Genomic DNA, 20,641 nt, shown 5'->3' with positions numbered 1-20,641 from the left:
TGAGCTGGAGCAGCCCCTGGCCAGCCCCAGCCCAGGCTCAGGCACAGCACATCCTCCCCTTGCCTGCCAAAAACCTCCCACACCCCCAGTCCAGGCTGCACATGGGGGATGAGGGGAGCCCCAACTGAGGGTGTCTGCTACCAACCTGTCTGTGCTCAGAGAAATGTGAATTCACAAAATGGTGTAGTGAAATTCACATAAACTCTGGGTTCTGGTAAACCCTTCAATTTATCTTTCTCTCTCTGATTTCACACCTAGTTCCTCAAGCAAAGGTTTAACATGAGTGGGCTGCACACACATTACTTTTTATGGGAGGTGAGTAGGAGTTTTACACTAAATACTTTTCTGTGAATCCTTTAGTTTTCAAAATATATGAACACCTGCCTCTGTGTTTCTTGGTCACACATTTTATTAAGAGGATGATGAATTCTTTCTCCTGTTTAACTGACTGAAAAACAGGAGTCAACATGGTATGGGTATCATGGCATTTATAAATTTAACTGTACTTTTATAAGTACTGCTTTCCATGAAATTAAAAAATTATGTCTTTTCATAAAGTTCACTTAGAAAAAGAAACAGTTTTGTAAAAGTTACTTTTTCTGGTTTTCTATTGCTTAACATTGTTTTGAGTAGTCAGAAACCTGTAATATCCTGGTGTTTAAGGCTTAGCTACATTTTTAGTTCAAATTAAGCAGCTGACAATTTTGTAGTCAGAAATGGAACCTGTTCCCTTTCCTCTACTTATTTTTTCCTTTTTTTCATTGAATCTTTCTTTTGCTAAGTGTGTTTAGCTAAATGTAGCCAGCCACAAGTTTGAACTGCTTTCATTTCTTCATTTAGATTAAGGAGGATGTTTCTAGCATTCATCCTCATACAGCATCCAGCAGACATGGGTGGCTGCAGACCAGGATTTACCCCTCTCAACAGCTACTTGTGCAAACCTCATTTATATGGAAAATTTTAAGCACCTTATCCATATTGCTACACAACTCTTGGTATCTCTTAAGACCAGGGCTCACAACATCTTCATTCAGTTTTCTGAACATCTCCATTCCCTGCAGTTATCTGGCAATTTGATTTTAATATTCATTCCATAAAGAAGTGACACTAATTCTCTCATTAATCTTCTCTTTTTAGCAGCCAAGATCTAGGAAAGTCACTTTCCATTGATCAGTAGCTTTTAATATAAAAATACAGGTTAGACTGTACAGATGTCACACCATAGGCATAAGTGTTAATTGCATTTTAAGATGATGATCTTTCTTGGCAAATTGGATCAGTGATGTGCCAGCAAGGACCTAAGCAATCACTCTCAGAAGAATACGGATCCAAACCCTAATGCATTTCATAATATATTATGTAGCAAATATAAAGTCTGTTAAAACACGTTATTAAAGTCACTGAGGCTTCTAATTTCAGGGCACTTAAATGCAGTCACAGCAGCAGGAACGGTAGCACATAAAACCTGATGGCATTTTCAAATCAAGGGCTTAAAGAAAGCCCAGCCTTAAGAGGGGTAAATAAGTTATTGCATAGATCTTTTATCCTCCAAATTAAAAAGGCAAGAGAAGATGAGTGCTGTAGAAATTCAGGCCATCACTTACCATATCGTGGTCTGAAACAGGCCCAAAACTGGTGACGAAGATGTCAGTCTTCACTTCAGTTACACGCTCTGGTGAAGCAGGAAATTAGGACAGTGAGTGTCTATAAACAGCCTTCATTAGATCTAACCAGTACCAATTTTCACAATAAATAGAGAAATTATTGGCTTTGATTAGCCATTCTGAAATTGGTCTGCAATACAATCCTGAGAATTTACTGTAGAAGTAATTTCACAGTCAATATTGTCAATGGGGTTTTTTTTTACAGTTTTGCCAGAGAACTTTTTGAGGTACAGCAGCTGCAGTGGAAACAATTCTGCTGTTGTGGAAATATTTTCATTCTTTGACTGATAAATCTTGTCTGACACTGCAACCAGTGCTGAATACTGTACACAGTACTGTAATATCTCATGGGGTACTCAGTTTCTGGGCAAGCTAAAATAAGATCTCTAATAATTAACCTTGGGCTTGCAAGTTATGTATTTTGCATTGAGACCAAGAACACAGAAGAAAGAGAGAGAATACTCTACAGTGTATACAAACATGAATATACTTTATTGGTATGAGTTAGAAATTACGCTTTACTTCAACAGACAAAAAGGAGTTAAAACATTTCCAAATAAATATCAGCTAAGCTTCGCTACAGAAATCATCTGTGTAAATGTTTTCAGAAAGTAAGTTCTTCAGTCACATAAGCCTAAATGATAGATTAGTACAAATAGTACTTCAGAAATCTGTAACATGTATATAACACAGATTATATGCATATGCTGCATCATAAAGCTGAACCCCTCCATGATTTCCAGGATGTCCATTTGCTCCATGGCACAACGACATCGGGCATTTTGGAAGAAACTAGTGATTTCAGTGGTACAAGTACTTTGAGGTGCTTTAATTGGTGTTGATCTCAAGAAAGAGATCAAACATCTGACTTCTCTAGACGGACTGGCAGAAAACATTTCGAGAAACACCCAGGCTTAACTTCCCCCCTTCCTTTCCTCTCCCTCTACATAAACACACAGGACCAGTCACTTCTGAGCACACTGGTGTTCTCTAGGGCACACATAGCAAAATATTCACCCAGGATGCCATATATCACAATAACCCTGTTGAATTAAATATAGCTGCAGGGAGTAACACCACCTGGAGGCAGGAATCCAAGCAGTGTTGAGTGCAGCTAACCCCATCAGCTTCCCAAAGTCTGTGATGTGAGTCTGAACACATTTACTATTGTGCTCCACAAGCCAGCATAGGGGCTTTGGTAGACCTTTCAAACATGGAACAAGTGATAACATTTCTGAAATAACTTTAAAAAACAAAGAAATTGAGCAATCTGGAATATTAAAAGTAATCCTAAAGAAGGCACTATAGTACACGTATAGTAAGCAGACATGCAGCAGGCAAAAATTTTCCTAAGACTAAGTAATATATGTGTAGCTATTTGTATAATGTTATTTAAATATTGTAAAATAATTAATGAACCCCCACTAATTTAATACAACCATCTGATTTCAAAAGACTTTGCACTGTTTATATACAATTTGTTCCATCTGACAAGAAAATTCAGACTGAAGGGAAATAAAAAAAAGATTCAGGATTAAGCAGCCAGATACAATATACATTTCTGTATCTGTGCAAAAGTTCTAACGAGAATCAGTGCTCCAAAATGAAGGTCTTTCACTTTCATTTAAAAAAAAAGTGTGCAATTTCTAAAGATATAAAAATGGAAACAGTTTTCTATAAATATCTAGTATAGATACAACAAAATATGTCCTTTTATGAGACAGTAAAAATCAAAAAGTAATATTAGATTTGATTCTATAGTTGGTCTAGAAATGCAGATGATGAACCATATTCTGTTAATAAATTAATGCAAAAATTGGGTGGCATCAAAAGTAATCTTCAGGACTCATTAAAATGGTGACATTTCCAATGTATTTTTCAAAATTAAGAAAAGTAAAATACTGTGGTGTGGCTGAACTGCTTAATATTATTTTTATTCTTTATATCTGTGACTGAGACGTGTACAAAATACAGTGACTACTGAGAAAAGCACTGCATAGGTGAAATTTCCTCCTTAGGTGTCCATAGTTGAATCAATATGTGACCTCCTAGTTATTTACAAACTTTTCAATTTACTTAAATTTCAGTATTTTCTTGATATCTGATTGTCTCTGGACTTAAAGAAGCTTGTGGTGAGAATTTGACTTTCTGGAACTGAAAGAGGCATTGGTTGCTCAGAAATTACTTGGCTTGGGAGGAAAGGATTCTGTCCTTCAGCCCATCACTGTCACAGAAGTTCAAGAGGCTGTGGTCATGTAGGAAACAGAGGGCAGGAAAAGGACAGGGAGGTTCCACAGGCTCCAGTAAAACACTGCTGAATTCACTCCAGCTACCCAATCACCTTTCCTTAAGACTGAGAAACTGATACCATCCTGAAATCTATCAGCATTTTACATACTGAAAAGTGAATCTCAAATGGCTTTTAAAGAGCTTTCATACTTGCTCCTCACCCCTCTTGTCCTCTTTCCTCTGAGGCACTTTGGGAGAGAGAAGATTCTAGAAGCTCTTCAAACACAGAAGGATGGCGAGTCCCTTAAGGCTCCCAGCTCTGAGCAAGGTTCTATTTAATATAACTCAGCTGGCTTGTCTGCACAAACACAGAATATGCTCTTTGAATCAGCAGCATATGTCGTGGTGTGCTATCCTCAATTCTGGCTTTGGGAGACGTGTAGTCAGGGAAGAGAGGCTGAGGCTTAAGGAAACCACTTGAGGACACAAAATGGAAACTTAAGACTTTTGCACTAAGAAGGAAGATTTCCAAGGGAGGGAAAAATAAGTGATATTTTTTAATTTATGTATAATGTTGAATATCATTTAAGTGGCACATAAATCACATGAAAATTAGAAAATTCAGATTGTGAACTCAGAAGAGATTATGTTATCTTCACACTGATTACACTTTTGCAGTGCACCTAATCCCCTCAAATACAGATAAACCAATGTACAGACTGCCAATTTTTTTTTTCTTTGGTGTGTGCCTCACTTTCAAGACCAATGAAAAAGTGTGTATCAAAACAGAAAGATTACTCGCTCCAAAGCCATATGGAAGTTTTGAAATTTTTGTTTACTGTTTCACTAATTAGATGATTCAGCTGTACTTAGTTAAGTGCTTCAGAAGTTGTGAGTCACCCCTGCACAGGACATGTGTTTACTAATACAGTTGAGCTACATATATTTAGAATCAAGGTTACCCATGTTCAATTTGCATCTTGATTACCATGGGAAGGCTTAAATTTTGCTTCAAATGCTCAGAATGCTTTTTTCAGGAACCACAAATCCTGAGCAGTATTCAAAACCTTCACAATATCCCTGAGAACTGGAGAAAAGTCTTAGTCATTGACCAAACCAGGCTCGGGTCAGGAGCTGACTGGATTGCTGAAGAGAAATCCAGCAGCTCTAAAGATGCATAACTGTGTCTCTTGACTATGACATCTATCTCATGAACCAGGAGTAAGTAATGTAAGGATATCTGTATAACATGTAACAATTTCACTAAAAAACCCTAAGGAAATTAATAATGACTTACTGGTTTGACTATAAGGCAATCACAGGGTCCAAGTAGTTACTGAGCAGCAAAAAAGCAACTGAGCACCACACCCAGACACTGTGGAACACAGCTTTGGGCAACTGATCCAGGTACAGCTACGAAAGCACCAGTCAACCTCAACTACTGTAATTTTACTGTTTACAAATACTGTATTTTTCTAATGATGCTAGACTAGCGTAAACTCCAAATTAGTAACAATAAATATTTTGATTTAAACTCCCAGGGATCTCATTATTGCTAGAATTGTGACTGGATTATAAATTGAGAACAAAATAAGAAATACAGATTTATTTTAACAGCAGGAAATAAGCCTATTTATCAGAAGAGACCATACAGGAAATATTTCCCTTTATGATCTGCCAGTATTTGAGCACAAGGTTTATTTGAATTGCACATTTTGGTGGTTTAAGTTAATTCTATTTTTTGGTAATGCACTTGTTCTTTCTGCATGTCTCATGTCTGTCTGTGCTATAATTATTAATATGGAGGAGACATTTCCTCTGGCTTTGAATGAAAGGAACTGTGATACCTGTGCAGCGTACACTTAGACTAATCAGCCCAGCTGTGTCCTGTGAGGTATTTTGGTTGAAGAACCACAACAAATGCACTCATAGGAATTTTGTGCTGTTGCATTAGTTAGAGACCAAAAGGGAGAAGGGTGGGCTGTCCTGTGACCAGCCACTGCAGTCTGTGTGAGATTACCTGGACCTGCATGTGCCAATTAACAGCTCAAAGCTGCTCACATCCTACCTATCTACCCACTCTTGTATTAAATCTATTTTTGTAGGATTTTCTAAGGCTTTTTACAATTGTCTTTACATTAATCTGGTGCCTACAGAGTGGAAAAAAAGATCAAAATCAGCCCCTTCAATTTTACAAAGTGTAACACCTGGTCCTTCTTTACTTACAGAATAATGTGTAGGGGTGAGGTCTTTTCATTTAGGGTAGAATAATTTAAGTTTAACTTTTTATTATGCATACAAACACAACCCTTATTTTCCCTAAACTTTATATTAGCACAGATATGTTAAATCCAACAATTTCCATTGGGACTTCAATAACCAAGAGGAAATTTATATGTTTATATATAAATGTTCTCATACAACTGAAACTTAAAATCTAATTCACATAATATTGTGAGGTTCATTTCCCCAACCCTTCCACTCCCTGGAAGTAATGAATTGGCTGAGATTGACTGATGTTCCACTTAAGGACAGTCCCACTCAATCTTGATAAACATCACACAGGAGACATCAACAAATACCTTTTACTGACAGCATAAAATAAGTATAATTCTGTTCAATACTCAAGGCTGAAAATCTGCTTGAGGTGACCTACTGAGCATTCAACACAACAGTAAAACCAAATTTAATTCAGGAAGATTCTGATCTGTCAAATCAAACCCGCTGTTGTTTGTTCTGTATTAACCTTTCTACTACAAAATCCCTTTCAAAGGGATAACCTACATTTACCTTTATTCTGATTTAAAAGGGCCCAGAGCATGTGGTATCCTTTAGTTTTAGGCAGATGAGATGAAAATGGTGAAAGTCTTAGAAAATCTGTAGCTGCCCCTGATTTCATGTTAATGAATCTCATCACCAAATAAACCTGCTCTAAGCAAGTCTTCCCTGTCTCCACTGTGGTGCTGCAAACTTGCTGTGGGATCATCTCTATGCCCCTCATGAAGACAACCCTGAACAAAAGGGCATGGCATTTCATTCCTCAATTTACCTGAGGAACTTATTTTTTCCACCCTTTTTCATTGTTCTTCAATTTTTTTAACTCTGACTCTAGATACAGTGTATTACTAGGAGAGATCACTACACACTGAAGTGAATTTTGTTTCTTATTTCTGTTTGATCCTTTGGTTGTTTCTGGACTGTCTATTTGAATAGAGATAAGCATCTTTATTATTTAGGCCATTTTTGATCACCTCTAGTTCTACAGTCCAGGTAGTTTCCACAGACAATTATGCCATTACCTCAATGACTTCCCTTGGGTTTTTTTTCCCCCTAATGTCTGGCATGAGTTCCTCTTCTCAGCTTCAATGTTACTCTCTGCAAATCCTCCTCCTTGCTTTTTGTAAATGATTATCCTCTCATAGAGTCAATAGGTGTCCTCTAGTATCATTTGCAACATTTTTACATTCATTTTGGAAGTTCTATTTTCCATGCATAAATAACTAAATGTAACTATTTTTTCATGTTTATGGATGGGTACAACAGATGCTATTTCCTAGCAGTGCCTGCCTAAATGACTAAGCCCACATATGAAGGAGGCAAAACAAATAAATAACATAATTTATATCAATAATTATTGATAAGGAGTGCAAATGTGCTAATGCATAACATGGTGTTGCATGCTCTTTTAAAAAATAATCAGATTAATTTTATCAACGATGCCATTTTTTGAATAACAAGCATAGTCAATCACTTTAATTTTTCCCTGTGGGTCATCAACTCCACTGTATAATATTCTGGTTATGAGAAATAATTCTTTCTTTCTTTCCCTCTTGTTTAATGGCAAACTGCTCAGAGGTTCTCATTTAACTTCACATATGGCCTTCTTGGGTTATCTGATGATAATTTCCATTCCCATACTCTTTATGGAGCAGATATAACTTCTAGTTTTCCTTTTGAAGTTATACCTCAAAAGAAGATGCAAAAAAAGGCAAGGGCAGAGTTAATTGTAATCTAGTACTTACTCTATGCATGCTCAAAGAGTGACTCAAAATTCAACACCTCTAAATTTTTTGTTATCTTAATGCTCCACCTTTTACCCTGGCTTTCCCATGAATACACAGAATAGCTCCACAATGAATCTTTGTAATGAGATTTCTCCAGAAGGTTGTTCTTGGCTTCATGGTGCCTCACTGGCTGCACCAGAACACTTCTACCAAACAGTAATACTGTTCACCACACCAACAGGATGTTTGCAAACTTGGGATTGAAAAATATCATGGTGTTTATTTCAAAAAGGATGAATTTACTTTTCTAAATAAGTAGAGCCAAGATCAAGATCAAACCCCTTTCACAATTTTTAAAGATAGCTTTTCATCACTGAATTCTTCATACATACACATAATGGCAAAGAAGGAAATACAAATAACCTTACTGAAGGAACTATCATCTACTTTTTATTCCATAGGTGAGAAAGAGAGAAATTGGTCTCTTTTCTGTTTCTGTTCATGCACACAATTAGGTTTCTGTAGGTGTACAGATTTGAAAACCTGCACTACAGGAGGAGAGGTCGTACTGGGATAACCAGAGTTTTCTGCAACGTGCCCTTTTCTGTAAGACAAAGTAACTGCACCAGGCATTGTTTTACCTCAGCTGCTGCTTCTCAGAAGGTATAGAAAGAATATTATAGACAGCTTTGGATGATTGGAAGAGTGCTATAATGCACTCAGTTATACACAGATGTACACTGTGCCTAACAGCATGAAATTTATCAACGTAACATGTAAGGAGGGTCTCTGGCCTCTTAAATTCTCCAATAGCTGACACACAGCTAAAATAGAAGGAATGAGTTTTAGAGCTAATTCTATGTATCTAAAAATATTGTAACATTGGTAGATTTCTTAACTTTTGCTTCAGAGTGGATAAAAATTGTGTACTGATCAAAATATTTAACAAGAAGCCATCATTGATGTTGGGAAGAAAAATGAAACTACTCTTTTTCCACTCATTTTAAAATTTGCAGTATCAAATCATGCTATGATGGAAGGCTACTGAACTTCTAACTCCAAAACCCATGCTATATTTTATATATTGATTTAGATTTGTCACTGGATATTTTTATGCATGGAACATTTCAGAATACATTTCCCCACTATACCGAGAATCTAACTTAGCTGTCAAAATTGAGTCATCCTGAGGTGCTTCACTCAGATTTAGATACCTTAGGAAGAAGGTTTTGAAGATGTGAATTTCCAAATTCCTGAGCACACCCTTTATTATAAGTTGCTACCAGGACTGAAAGCATCAGCCTAGGTATTTGTCCCTAGTTTTTGAAATCTATATCTTTTCAATAATGCCTTATTCAATAGTCAAAAGAGTACATCTGCTTCATACTATACTTGATTTCAAATATTAAATTACTTCTTACAATTTAATCAGATGTTTGGTATTTTTTTAAAGCCATGGTACTCTTATTTCTAGTGTTCAAAGCTGACAAACATAAGGAGAAATTTGCTGAACTGACACCATGAAAATATAGTATCCTGTGCAGAAGGAAAATTGGAAATTCAAGGTTCTTGGTTACAAGCAGGAACAGGCAACACAACTCAAAACAGGAAGAATGCAAAGATTATTTAAATTTCTCGAACCCTTAGTTAGAGAATCTACTCCAATCCTTCCCTCCACCCCATATTTCCCATCACGCATTGTTGCTTTCAAAAGCCATACAGATTGCCATTTAACTTTGTGAAGAGATTAATTTCCTTTCTGTTAGGAGTAAGTTTCAACTGGACCAGATGATTCTTTCATGAGACACCTTTAAAGTCTGCATTCAGAAACATATATATGAAGACACAGACGTAGGAGTTGATACTGATATGCTTAGTTCTCTACACTGCAAACCAGAGAGTGAGAGAAAATCCTTCCCCTCCTTTCTCCCTCTGTTTTCCCTTCTAGTATCTTTTTTTAAAAAAGTCATAATAGCTATAAAACCCATACAAGAAATCATCATATGCTCAGATTTTTCTTGTAGACATGTACCAGACTCAGTTTACAGAGTCTCATTTATTTATTGCCTACTGTGATAGAGTAGCTGACTGAACTCTACAGTTCCATTAAACAAAGAATAAAGGAACATTTATCTACCCTAGGTCAAGGGTTCACAAGAAAGCAGGCAATAATACCGGTAGATAAAAGTAAAAAATTACTCTTATTTTGTTGTCTGTTACCTGACATTGCACACAAAGATTTATAGACCAAGACATTTTTAAATGTGTTAATTAATACTTTTCAAACAGAATTTTATCTTTAGCCATTCCTCAAAATCAGTGAAGTCAATTTATTGAAGAGCCTGGCTCACAATTCAAGAGCAGTTGCAGGATGGTAGCCTCCAACCACAGAATAACCTTACACTTAATTACCTTCCATTTCATCCACAGGAGACGATAGAAGAATTCTTAATGTAATAGCCCCTTATATTGCAGTTCTTCTGAGAGTGAGTATAGGAAATCAGTCTGAACTGTATTTTGTGGGGTGGGTTACTCTGTTTTATTTTATCTGAAGAGTCCAAAAGAAAAAAAGAAAAAAAATGTCTGAAAGAAGTAAAGCCAACCTTTCCATGCACTGGAAATAATAGATTTGTGCTTGTCCATTTAGAATCTCTATGTTTGTGAGCAGTAAGCTTTTAAGACCCCATTTTGGGACGATGTCACAGTAGAACAAATCAATGAGTGAACACAGAGATGTTGATGAAGACGAGGTTTTGTAACAATGTTTTTATAAAGACATAATTGCTATGTGGTTTTACGCCTTTCTCTGGATTCAGCACTGAGAGCAGAAGACATTTTTATCAAACTGTGAAGAAAAAATGTTGAAGAAACAAATCCTTACATATCTAAGTAGAAAAAATGATCTTAAAAATTGCTCTGAGACAGTCTACTAGGATAGATTGATACTTTCACTTTAAAAAAACAAATCCTCATGAAAATAGTCATAAATATATGAGGCCTATTTAGGCCTCATTCATCAGCTTGTCATTTGTCAGGTCACAGGTTGTATTCTTTTACCTTCTATTCTTTATACATTCAAAGTTTCATTACCCATTCAGAGGTCTTCTTGAATTGTGAACCATTTTCTTCTTCTTTTGGGTATAAGTCTGAGAAAACCAAGTATGCTAAAGACAGGGAAGACATGGCTTTTGGGAAAAAAAAAGCTACATATCAGCATAACTTTAAGTGTATATTTATATATATACAGAATCCAAATGAGTATATTATGGGGAAAAAATGATAATGTTTTAACTGACTTTTTATCTAGCATGTAACATTGAAAATCATAATACAACACACCTCCCAGTCCTGGTCTCAAGCGATTGTCGTAGCCGTCCAGAAGACGATCCAATATTCTGGTGAACACTGTGGTGTTGTCTTTAAGTTCATCTTGTGATGAGGTTTGTCCATAGCTGAAATAGACAACAGTTAACACTAAAAACAGTAATCCACCAATAACCTCAGAAAAAAGTAATTCTAAAATCCGTTTAATCTCGCTCATACTGGTTTATGGTCACATAACCTCCTCTGTATAACAAGATTGTAGTCATCTGTTAAGTTTTTGCATGTTTATATTTTCTCCTTCCATTGTAAGATTTTAAAATCTTAAAAATTCAGTGCCTCTCCATAAATGGTGAGCACGCAGAATGCCAGTTCCTTAATATTTCTCTCATTACTCCTTAATGTTTATAATGTGCTAATATGTGTTTTCCTCAGGAAAATGCTCATTTGTCAACAAAGAGTAATGTGTTTAATTCATAATAGCTATATTTATTTAATTCATAATAGCTATAAACGGTTTGCATACAAAGCAATAATACAATAATTTCGAACACTGACACGTACTGACAAAAATAGATATTTCTTCTTTTTCAATACAGAAGTAGATTGAGTGTACATTTTCATAGATTAATATGTAATTTTGCTTTATTTCCCATTTTCCTGTAGCAGTTAGATTTGGAGAAATATCTCCATCTTTGCCTTTCAAATACGTAACAAAACCATCTGTTGATATGAAAATCTCTTGTGTCTATAAAGCTTCCCTTATAGATCCCTGTGTATATCTCTAACTCAGTCAAAGGTCCTGAAATTTTACTTGAAGAAGGATAAAAATAAAGCTCTTTGAACTCAGCTACCAAAATCTTACTTCCATCAATACAAATCAGAATGAAATCCTTAGGCTTAATGGTTTCTGTCTGCTGTAGATGACACCAGAATCAACCTTTTTCTTAAATCTGAGACCTTTACCTAATACCCTGTCACAGATGATTCCCTTAATCATAGATTACACTTGTCTTAAATCCTAACCCAGCAGCGGTTTTTCATTCAGTGCTGGGAAGACTTCCATTACAAACACGTGGAGTCATCAGGGATAAAAGCAAAAGTGCTGCTTTCCAAAACATCATTTTGTTGCACACATTACTACTGAACTGGGGAAACAGTGCAGCACCAAACACTTCCTTAGGATCAGGTCTAGCGACAGAAGTGACTCCTCCACTGGTCAGTCTGTTTTCTGTTTGGGGTACGTGGCTCTTGGTGCCCTGCCAGCCCTTTCGGCTCTAGCCACCAAAAACCCTCAGGAGGAATATAATGTAACACAAAAGGATCAGGTTCTGTTAAAATACACATTAAATGTTTTTTCTGTGAGCTGCATCAGTCAGACACCCTTTGTGCATCCCACGCTTGTGTTCCACTTGGATCAAATACAGAGGGGAGGAAGGATACCCTGTACACAGGTACCCTGGAAATGCTTCCAAGTCTATTTTGCAGCACAGGTTTGAGGGTTTAACACTACAAATTTAAATCAGTTTCAGGACTGACATCCACAGAAGTTTTAATAATTTTTTGTTAATTTCCATAAGGTGGGATATTTTAATGCATATAAATCATTATTTCTAATGAAAAGGCAAAATACCTAACAGTTTTTAAAAAAGTAGTATGAATTTCTTCTAACAATATCATACAACTTCATTTAATAAAAAAATGGGTTGATTTATATTTATTGATCATGTCTACAATTGAATTTTAAGTCACAGACAATATTTTTTATGCTTCCTCTATGTTATCAAAGAACAAGTTATCCTGCTGTCTTTAGCAAGCATTTTATCTTTTAAAGGATCTTTCCTCATACACCTTACCCAGAATTTCAACACAGGACCTTTAGTGGATTAAATTTTATATTAACACTCATTGTCAGGAAAAAAGCTGCTCTTCATACATATCTCAAGGATAGCAGAAGGTCATCAGTATTAAGGTGGAAAAAGGATACAAAACCTCTTCAGAAACGTTAATGATAAATAAATGAGTATGTTTGTGAGGAGGCATCAGGAAGATGGGCTGGAGGCAGAGCAGTTGTGCCCCACTCCCATGTGGAAGTCCCATTTGTCAGTGCCCTCACCTGTTCTTCCCACCATCTTAGCCAAGGTAAAAGCACCGTGAGGTTTAACTGACGTGGGCACAACAGGAAAATTCTGAGCATTTATGCTCATATGGAATGAACTGTAACTGCAGAGGGATTGTGACTTTTCATTCAAAACACATATATTAAAATAGTCCTATTGCAGGGCTTTTTCATGACAACAAGAGTGGCGTGGGAAGACTGTCTTTTTGTATTAGACACTTTATCTAATTTATCAGTTGTTTTTTGTCACAAAGCATTACCAGCACTCCAGAGGGAAAGCAAGATAACTGACAATGACGAAATGGCTTTAAACCCAAATCTACTTCGTGTAAGGTGTGTACATTTTGAAGAAAAAATTACTGCATGCAATCGTGTTTTCACATTAAAGCCCAGTCTCATAAAAAACTGTGCACGGACTCCATCTACAGGTCATTATATTCCTGACACACCACTGGATTTTTAAACTCTGGTCCAATGTGCTTTAATTCTCACATTAACAATGCACATGCACCCATTACAGCTACAATAAATGTATGTTCATAGATATATGTGCAAATATCTATAGAATAAAGATGTTTTCACAAAATTCTCTAGCCAGGTCAGATGAAGCACTTCAGGAATACTTCAAATCTTAATATATTATAAAAATAAAAGGGTTTTTTTTTTTCCTAAAATATTTTTTTTTATAAAGTAGCTGTTATATGAATCACCCACTCTTATTTTTTTTTAAGGAAATGCTTGTGCAGATGAACCTTTCCCATTACCACTCCACACAAATTTAAAATCTTCAAGGCAGTCAGAAAATAAGTTCCTCTAGCACTGTGAATGCATAAGAAGACACTGTGTAGATCAAGGCACAAATAGATCTTTTAGAGATCACTATTGACAATAAAAATATTCTACTGCTTTCTGGTCATTAGGTAGCATCATTGACAAGCACATTAATGTTTTTTTATAATACAAAAATACATCTGAGAGTCTTCTTAAATGTCTCCACTGAATTCTGAATTGCAGGCAGCACTTCAAGCATACTCCAAACTGCTTTACAGTCTATAGTTAAGATACTAGTTGTTTGATGAGGTGTTGTATGATGACAAATTATTCTTAATGTTATTTTTAGATTATGATTTCAACAAATATTCCACAAATACTCAGTACAGAATGGTGTTTCAAACATAACTGTCATGGGCTTTGAGCTTATAAATTCTTCTTCATGCAAGCAGTCTCCTTTCAGCAGGAAGGTCTACTTCAGATTTTCAATACAACTACTAAGTTAGCACACAGTCCTGACTGACAAAGTCAAATTATGCCTCTGTTTGCAGGCACAATAAAGTTACAGAAAGCACTTAAATTAGATTCAAAATAACCCTTTATTATACTTTTTCCCCCCTCTGAAGAAACTTGTATTTCTGAGTAGTCATTATATAAGAATAGAAAAAAATGCACAGGTGTTTAAGAGGTAGATTAGTTTCAATTTGTTTCAGAAAGCTTTTGCTTATTCTCTTCACTATATTGAACAAAAAAGTTTCAAGCAAACAAATTGTAGTTTTCTTTTAAACTTCACTTAGATTTAGGTGGGACTTGAATAGGGATTAACTTCCTCCAATACACTTAGTGGTAGTGCAGTCCATGCAGTATTTGTTTTATGCTGCTACATTAAATTAAAGTCTCCTAAAATATGTTGGTGCATTAAAAAATATCTCCCCACCTTCTTTCAGTCAGTGCATTCAGGAGGAGGCTCCAGGCCCAGAGGCAGTCACAAAGCACCAGGAATCTCTTCATGGTGGACTCTGGAACTAGAAGGAAAATAACCATTAACATACCCCACATTAAAACAGGTATTAGGGGGAAAAATCTGACATTGGAAACTTCTGCAGAATAATTTGATGTCAGGCAATGACCTCACAACAGCAGAGCTGATGCCATTCTGAATAAGGGTGTATGGCCTTGGCTGCTCTCCTGGTTACCTTTTACTTTTAGACCCACAGACCAAGGATAGAGTTTATTTCATGCTAAGGGTGTATTCTTTATGCATTACTCTTGAACTTTAGCGCAAACAATTGCAAGTAAGAGCTGCTGTCCCCAAACCCTGTGGCAATTCTTACTCAATTTCCCCCGGGTTGAAAATGTGTCAAGGTACCTTCATTGCATCTCCAGATAACCAAGTGTAATTGTCTTTTTTGTTTGACTTGAACCATCCCAAGTCCTTCCAAACCTCTGGGAAAGTGTCAGAGTGTGGTAGTGTGACTGAGAAGAGTGGTGCTTTCCTCACAACCACTGCTCTGCTTTGATGTGATGGAAGCAACTTTCTTCTAGACATAAAACAATCCTCCTCTTTCCTGAAATGCAGCATCAGAAAAGGACTAAAATGATCAGATTCTAACTCTATGATCTGCTGCTACATAGGCACACTTCAGGGCTAAAGGGCACAATTCATAATGAAACCATGTGCTGACAACCTACACACTATCTCCTAAATCCCTACCAGTCTCTGAATTCTGCATTAGCAGCCTTCTCCTCCTCTCCAAACATCTCCTGTGCTCTCCAGACTTCATTGAGTTACTCTCAGTTTACCTTTGAGTAAAAAGTAACACAACTCAGAAAGTTTCTTCTGCTTTCTAATAAACTATAAAGTAAAAACTTAGCTGATATTTGTGGCATCAGTGCTGCAGATTCAACTAATTGCCCAGGAGAGGTTGCAGGTCCCTTTACATACCAATTTAAAGTGTGCTGGAATACAGTCGATTTTTAGGATTCATTACATAAATAAGGTTAACAAATACGAAGCCTCTCTTTTCCCCCAGCAGTGAATTGGAGGGGTTTTTGCATGCCTGAGAAAATGAAGCGCTGTACACAGAAATGTTATTATAGCTTTAAATAAAGCTCCCCCAATTCAGTGCACACTCTCAGGGACAATTTAAATCAATAAAATAGCGCTACAAAGCAGTATGTAAGCAATGAGATATAATTAATGCATTTATAGCCAAATGATCGGCAGATATGCATTGGATGGGGCTGAGCTAATCTAACTGGATAGGAAGGAGCTGGCTGTGGCAGGAAAGTGTGGATAAAGATCTTCAGGGACGACACTGCATCCTAACTTGCCCCGTAATCAGCCCCTTTACAAAGGGAAAGACAACATCTGTGGCTTCAAAAATCACCTTCTCCCGGTCCTGCCAACTTCTGCCTTTGCAGAAGGCTCCTCGAGATGAAGAATGGAAAGTAAATTATTCTGAACTATTTTGATCTGTTGAGCTCCACGCTTGCTCCCCTTCTCCCAACACCACCCCCTGCTTCGATAAACCCATCCAGGCACAATAAATCCCGAAGAAGGAAAGTTTCTTGCAGCTGGAAAAAGCAAATGTTAATTAAGGCTTTGAATGAGTATTAAAGCCCGGCAGCCCCGGCCTCCCCTACCCGCACCGCCTGAGAAACCAGCGTCGGTTCTCCCATTCAAAATGGGAGCAAGAGCCACGCTTCTGGGAGCGTTTCAGCAGCGCCCACTGGAAGGGAAAAAAAAAAAAAAAAAAAAAAAAAAAAAAAAAAAAAAAAAAAAAAAAAAAGGGGGGGGGGGGGGGACTGCTAAAAACAAAATCGAGGGTAAAAGAGGGGCATTTGGATGCATTTTGACTCACTGTGAGAGATTTGCTCCTCTCGGAGGCTTAAATCGAGACTTGTTTTCCTCCCGGCATTTCAACTTTGCATCCCCCGGCCCGGAGCATCCACCCCTCCCACCGCGCCCGCGGGAGGGAAAAACCCAAACCCAAAACCCTTCTGCGAGGGACCGGCGGAAATCAGTCCGCGCCAAAAAATAAATAAATAAGATAATTGACAATGCCCATCGATCGCTGCGGATTTTCAAGCTGGAGGGATAGAGGGAAAAAATCACCCCGATCCGGCGGTACCTGCGGACAGAGAGGAGAGGAGCCGCCCGCGCGCCTGGACGCGGTGCCCGCAGCCGGGAGCGCCCGGAGGGGTGCGGGCGTGTGTCCGTGTGTGTCCGTGTGTCCGTGTGTGCCCGCGTGTGCCCGTGTGTGCCCGGGGGTGCGAGCCAGCAGCCGCCCTTACCGGAGCCCTCAGCGGAGCCCTCGGGCGCGGGTCCGCGGCGCCGCTGCCCGGCGCTGCCCTGCCGGGTGCCCGCCCGCCGGCGCGGAGGCTGCGCGGCTCCGGCTCCGCCGCTCACTCCGCCTCGGCCATCGCCGCCGCTGCTCCGCTCCTCCGGGCTCAGCACCCAAATTTCTCTTCCCAATATTCCGACCGCCGCTATACAACAAAAGCTTTCTCTTTACCAAGACAGTAGTAATACGTCCCAGGGTAAACCGGATGTGAAATAGGCTGTGACTTCATGCCAGAGAGATTTTATTTTAGAAAGGAAGGTGGTACCAAGCTCTCATCTAGAGACCAATCCGCCCATTTTTTATATGCAGCACAATTTAACTTCCAGTGCTCTCGCCCTAATCCCTTTCTCTCTGGCTGCAGACTCAAATCCTTCTACAATCTGCAGCATTATTATTACTGGGGGGGAGGCTGCGCGACCGGGGGAGGCTGCGCTGAACATCTTTAGACACTCGCAGTTTACAAAACAGTCTATTTTAAGGGTCGTACATTAAAAATATAACCGATCTGCGTTAGCGTTCAACCTTTGATCGAATATTTAGTCGCGGCGTAAATATGAATGAAGGCTGGCCAGGAGTGTAGAGGATGCAGCACTACGCGCGTGTGCCTATAGACTGCATGTACCTATAGGGACCAGGCGGCAGAGCACGGTGTAAGCAGACGGGGACAGAGATGCTGTGCAATACTAATTAAACGCAGGTAACACGCATTTTGGGCGAGCCCCGTAGGAGATCAGCAGCAGGGGCAGGCGCCTCTCCCCCACTTCCACAAGCCTTTAGCCGGCAGGTCCCGCGCTCGCCCGGCGCGGTCCCGGGGCTCGGCCGAGGGCTGTGCTCGGGGGCTGCCAGCCCCTGCCCACTGTCCCGCTGTCCCTCGGGGCCCCGCCGGCACAGGAGCCGGGACATTCCCGGCCCCGGCAGAGCCCCCGGCTCGGTCCCGCGGTGGAGGGAGCTCCGGCCGCCCCGCGGAGCCGGGCGGGGGCCCCGCCCTGCCTGCCCCACCTGCGGGGACCGGGGGGCACAGTCCTGCCCCACACGAACGTCACTTTAACCCCCAGCCAGACCTCCTCCCCTCAGACGGGAAGGAGCTGGGCGAGCCCGGCGGGCGCCGGCACTTGTGCGGAGAAACAAGAGGAAAGTTGGATGCATCAGGTCCGGGGAGGTGTCGGTGTGCGGGGGAGCGCAGGCAGCGCTCACCTGCCCAGCACAGGCTATCGTGCCTTTAGCTCGAGGCGCCTTTCACCAGCTCCAAGCCCTCTGCAGAGGTATCAGACACTGCTGCCACGAGCACAGCGTGGTCAGCTCTCCTTGCTCTGGTTAATGAAAAGATTAAATGAAGTCCTTCGTCAACAGTAGCTCTTCCTTATAAAGCACTACCAGCGTCTCTGGGGTGAAAAAAAAAATTTAAAAAAAATCCTTATATCATATGCACCTACTGGGTTTGAAATACCATCTGCTTTCCCTCTTCTCCTTTCAACGCCATCACTGATTCAGTTTCTCTTCCTTCCTATGATGCTGCTCCAAGGAAGATCAAAATCCATATATCTTGTCAGAGATAACCTGAACTAATATATTACGGTTAAGCTATGTGTTGCAAGCTTTATTCAGATTTTTAAATGAAATATTGCCCATTCTGTGCATCCTCAGGAAATGCATGATCTGTTTGTAACAGCATAAGAAGGTTTTGATTTGACCCAAGAAACCAATGACATTCATAGCTATGTCTGGCAATAACTTCCAAGGTGGCAGTCATTTTTGGATAAGTGCCTGACATAACAGTCAGGTCAAACACTGCAATGATTTCCCTAAGCACAAGGAAAACTGGAACTTTGTTTATCAAAGTCTCCTGGTGCACCAAGTTAGCCAGTCATTGTGATCAGCACTGAATAGCCACAGGTTATTTTAAAAGCTTGCAATGGACTTTGTGCTTAGTTTCTTGGCATTTCCAATGTGCTTCATCTCATTTTGATTCAAGGCTGTTAGCAGTGCACAGAAAAGTAGGGAACAGAAAAACCTACCCACTTCCCAAGGAAATTATAAGTAGCAAGTTTTCAAATCACTACTGCATAGACGTAGTCTTAGTGGCTAGAGGGATTTTTTTCAGATATGCGATGTTTTCACCTTCATTTGCTCTTAGCTAACAAAATTTACTGTTTTTGTTCTTCCACTGAAACACAAGAGAGCTTTGCTTATGCAACAAGTAAACAAAGGTAAACTTAGCTGAGTTTACAAAAACTACAGAATGGATTTTTTATTGAAGTACATGGACATTTTGTGGCTGTAAAACCACTGAGATCCCTTCCCTGTCAATAAGGCATTAATTGCATTCTTAGAATGACTTTAAACTATTTTTTCTAGATGAATAAGATATATTTACAAAAATAATTAAATATTCAACATAGCTTTGATATTTTATTTTGTCCTTCATTATTCATGAACAAAGAGGTTTTAAGTATATTTGCTCTTTGTTTGTCATAGGTAGCTGGACAGAAAGATGGGCTGAAAGGTGGGTGACTGAATGAATGGACAGAGATTCATGCACCTCTGTGCACTAAAGCCTGAGCAACTGGAAAGCTGAAGCAGTTTCAGAGCCCGTGAGACATAGCATAGCCTTGCACCCTATAGTTTTCTTGACTTATTTTAATTAGTATATAAACAATGGCAACTGGTTTTAGTTTACTAAAGTGTCAAGGGTTACACATCTTTGCCTTTTTGCCTCCATGGACACAATTGCTGTGTGCCAAAGGATTATATGTTTTCCTGAGTTCTCACTGGGTGAAAATATTGACCTAAAATTGGAAGTTGCTCATTCTCTCTCTAATTCGCATCTGCTCAGAAAGTAGGACAAAACTATTTTTCCTCCATGGCTGAGATTCCTGTCCATCAGTGCTCACATGTAACCCAGATTTTATCTTTTCCTTTCAAAAGCTGTTATCGCAGTTATCATGTCATTCCATAGTAAATGCTAAAAATATTTGGATGTAATCAAACAAATAGGCTGCTTTGTGGCTTGTGTTATCAAAACAACTGATTCAAAAAAAGAAAAGAAAATACAAATTGTTTTTACCAGCAAAAGTGCTCTTTTGAATGAAAAAAGCTAAGTGTCTTGCAATTCTTACTTTTTCCCTTTTCCATCTAAATTCCACTGACCTAATCCAAACACATCTGGGGGTAATGCATTTATCAAAT

At 38.9% G+C, this 20,641-nt stretch overlaps 1 protein-coding gene across 1 annotated transcript in view; it reads right to left on the bottom strand.

Annotated features, from left to right (window-relative positions):
* Positions 1-17,577, bottom strand: part of GABRA1 (gamma-aminobutyric acid type A receptor subunit alpha1) — a 38,879-nt gene extending 21,302 nt beyond the window's left edge. The window contains exons 1-4 of the mRNA XM_041487992.1: positions 17,406-17,577; positions 15,046-15,133; positions 11,237-11,349; positions 1,605-1,672 (exon numbers count right to left, since the gene is read on the bottom strand). Of these exons, the coding sequence (XP_041343926.1) occupies positions 1,605-1,672; positions 11,237-11,349; positions 15,046-15,119 (255 nt within the window). The 5' untranslated portion in view covers positions 15,120-15,133; positions 17,406-17,577. The remainder of the gene's footprint in view (positions 1-1,604; positions 1,673-11,236; positions 11,350-15,045; positions 15,134-17,405) is intronic.
* Between the last annotated feature and the right edge of the window lie 3,064 nt (positions 17,578-20,641).

Source organism: Pyrgilauda ruficollis, unplaced genomic scaffold, assembly GCF_017590135.1.
Source record: "Pyrgilauda ruficollis isolate IOZ18807 unplaced genomic scaffold, ASM1759013v1 scaffold86, whole genome shotgun sequence".
NCBI lineage: Eukaryota > Metazoa > Chordata > Aves > Passeriformes > Passeridae > Pyrgilauda > Pyrgilauda ruficollis.
The sequence above is the reverse complement of the archived record's forward strand: the minus strand, read 5'-3'. Positions and strand labels throughout refer to the sequence as shown.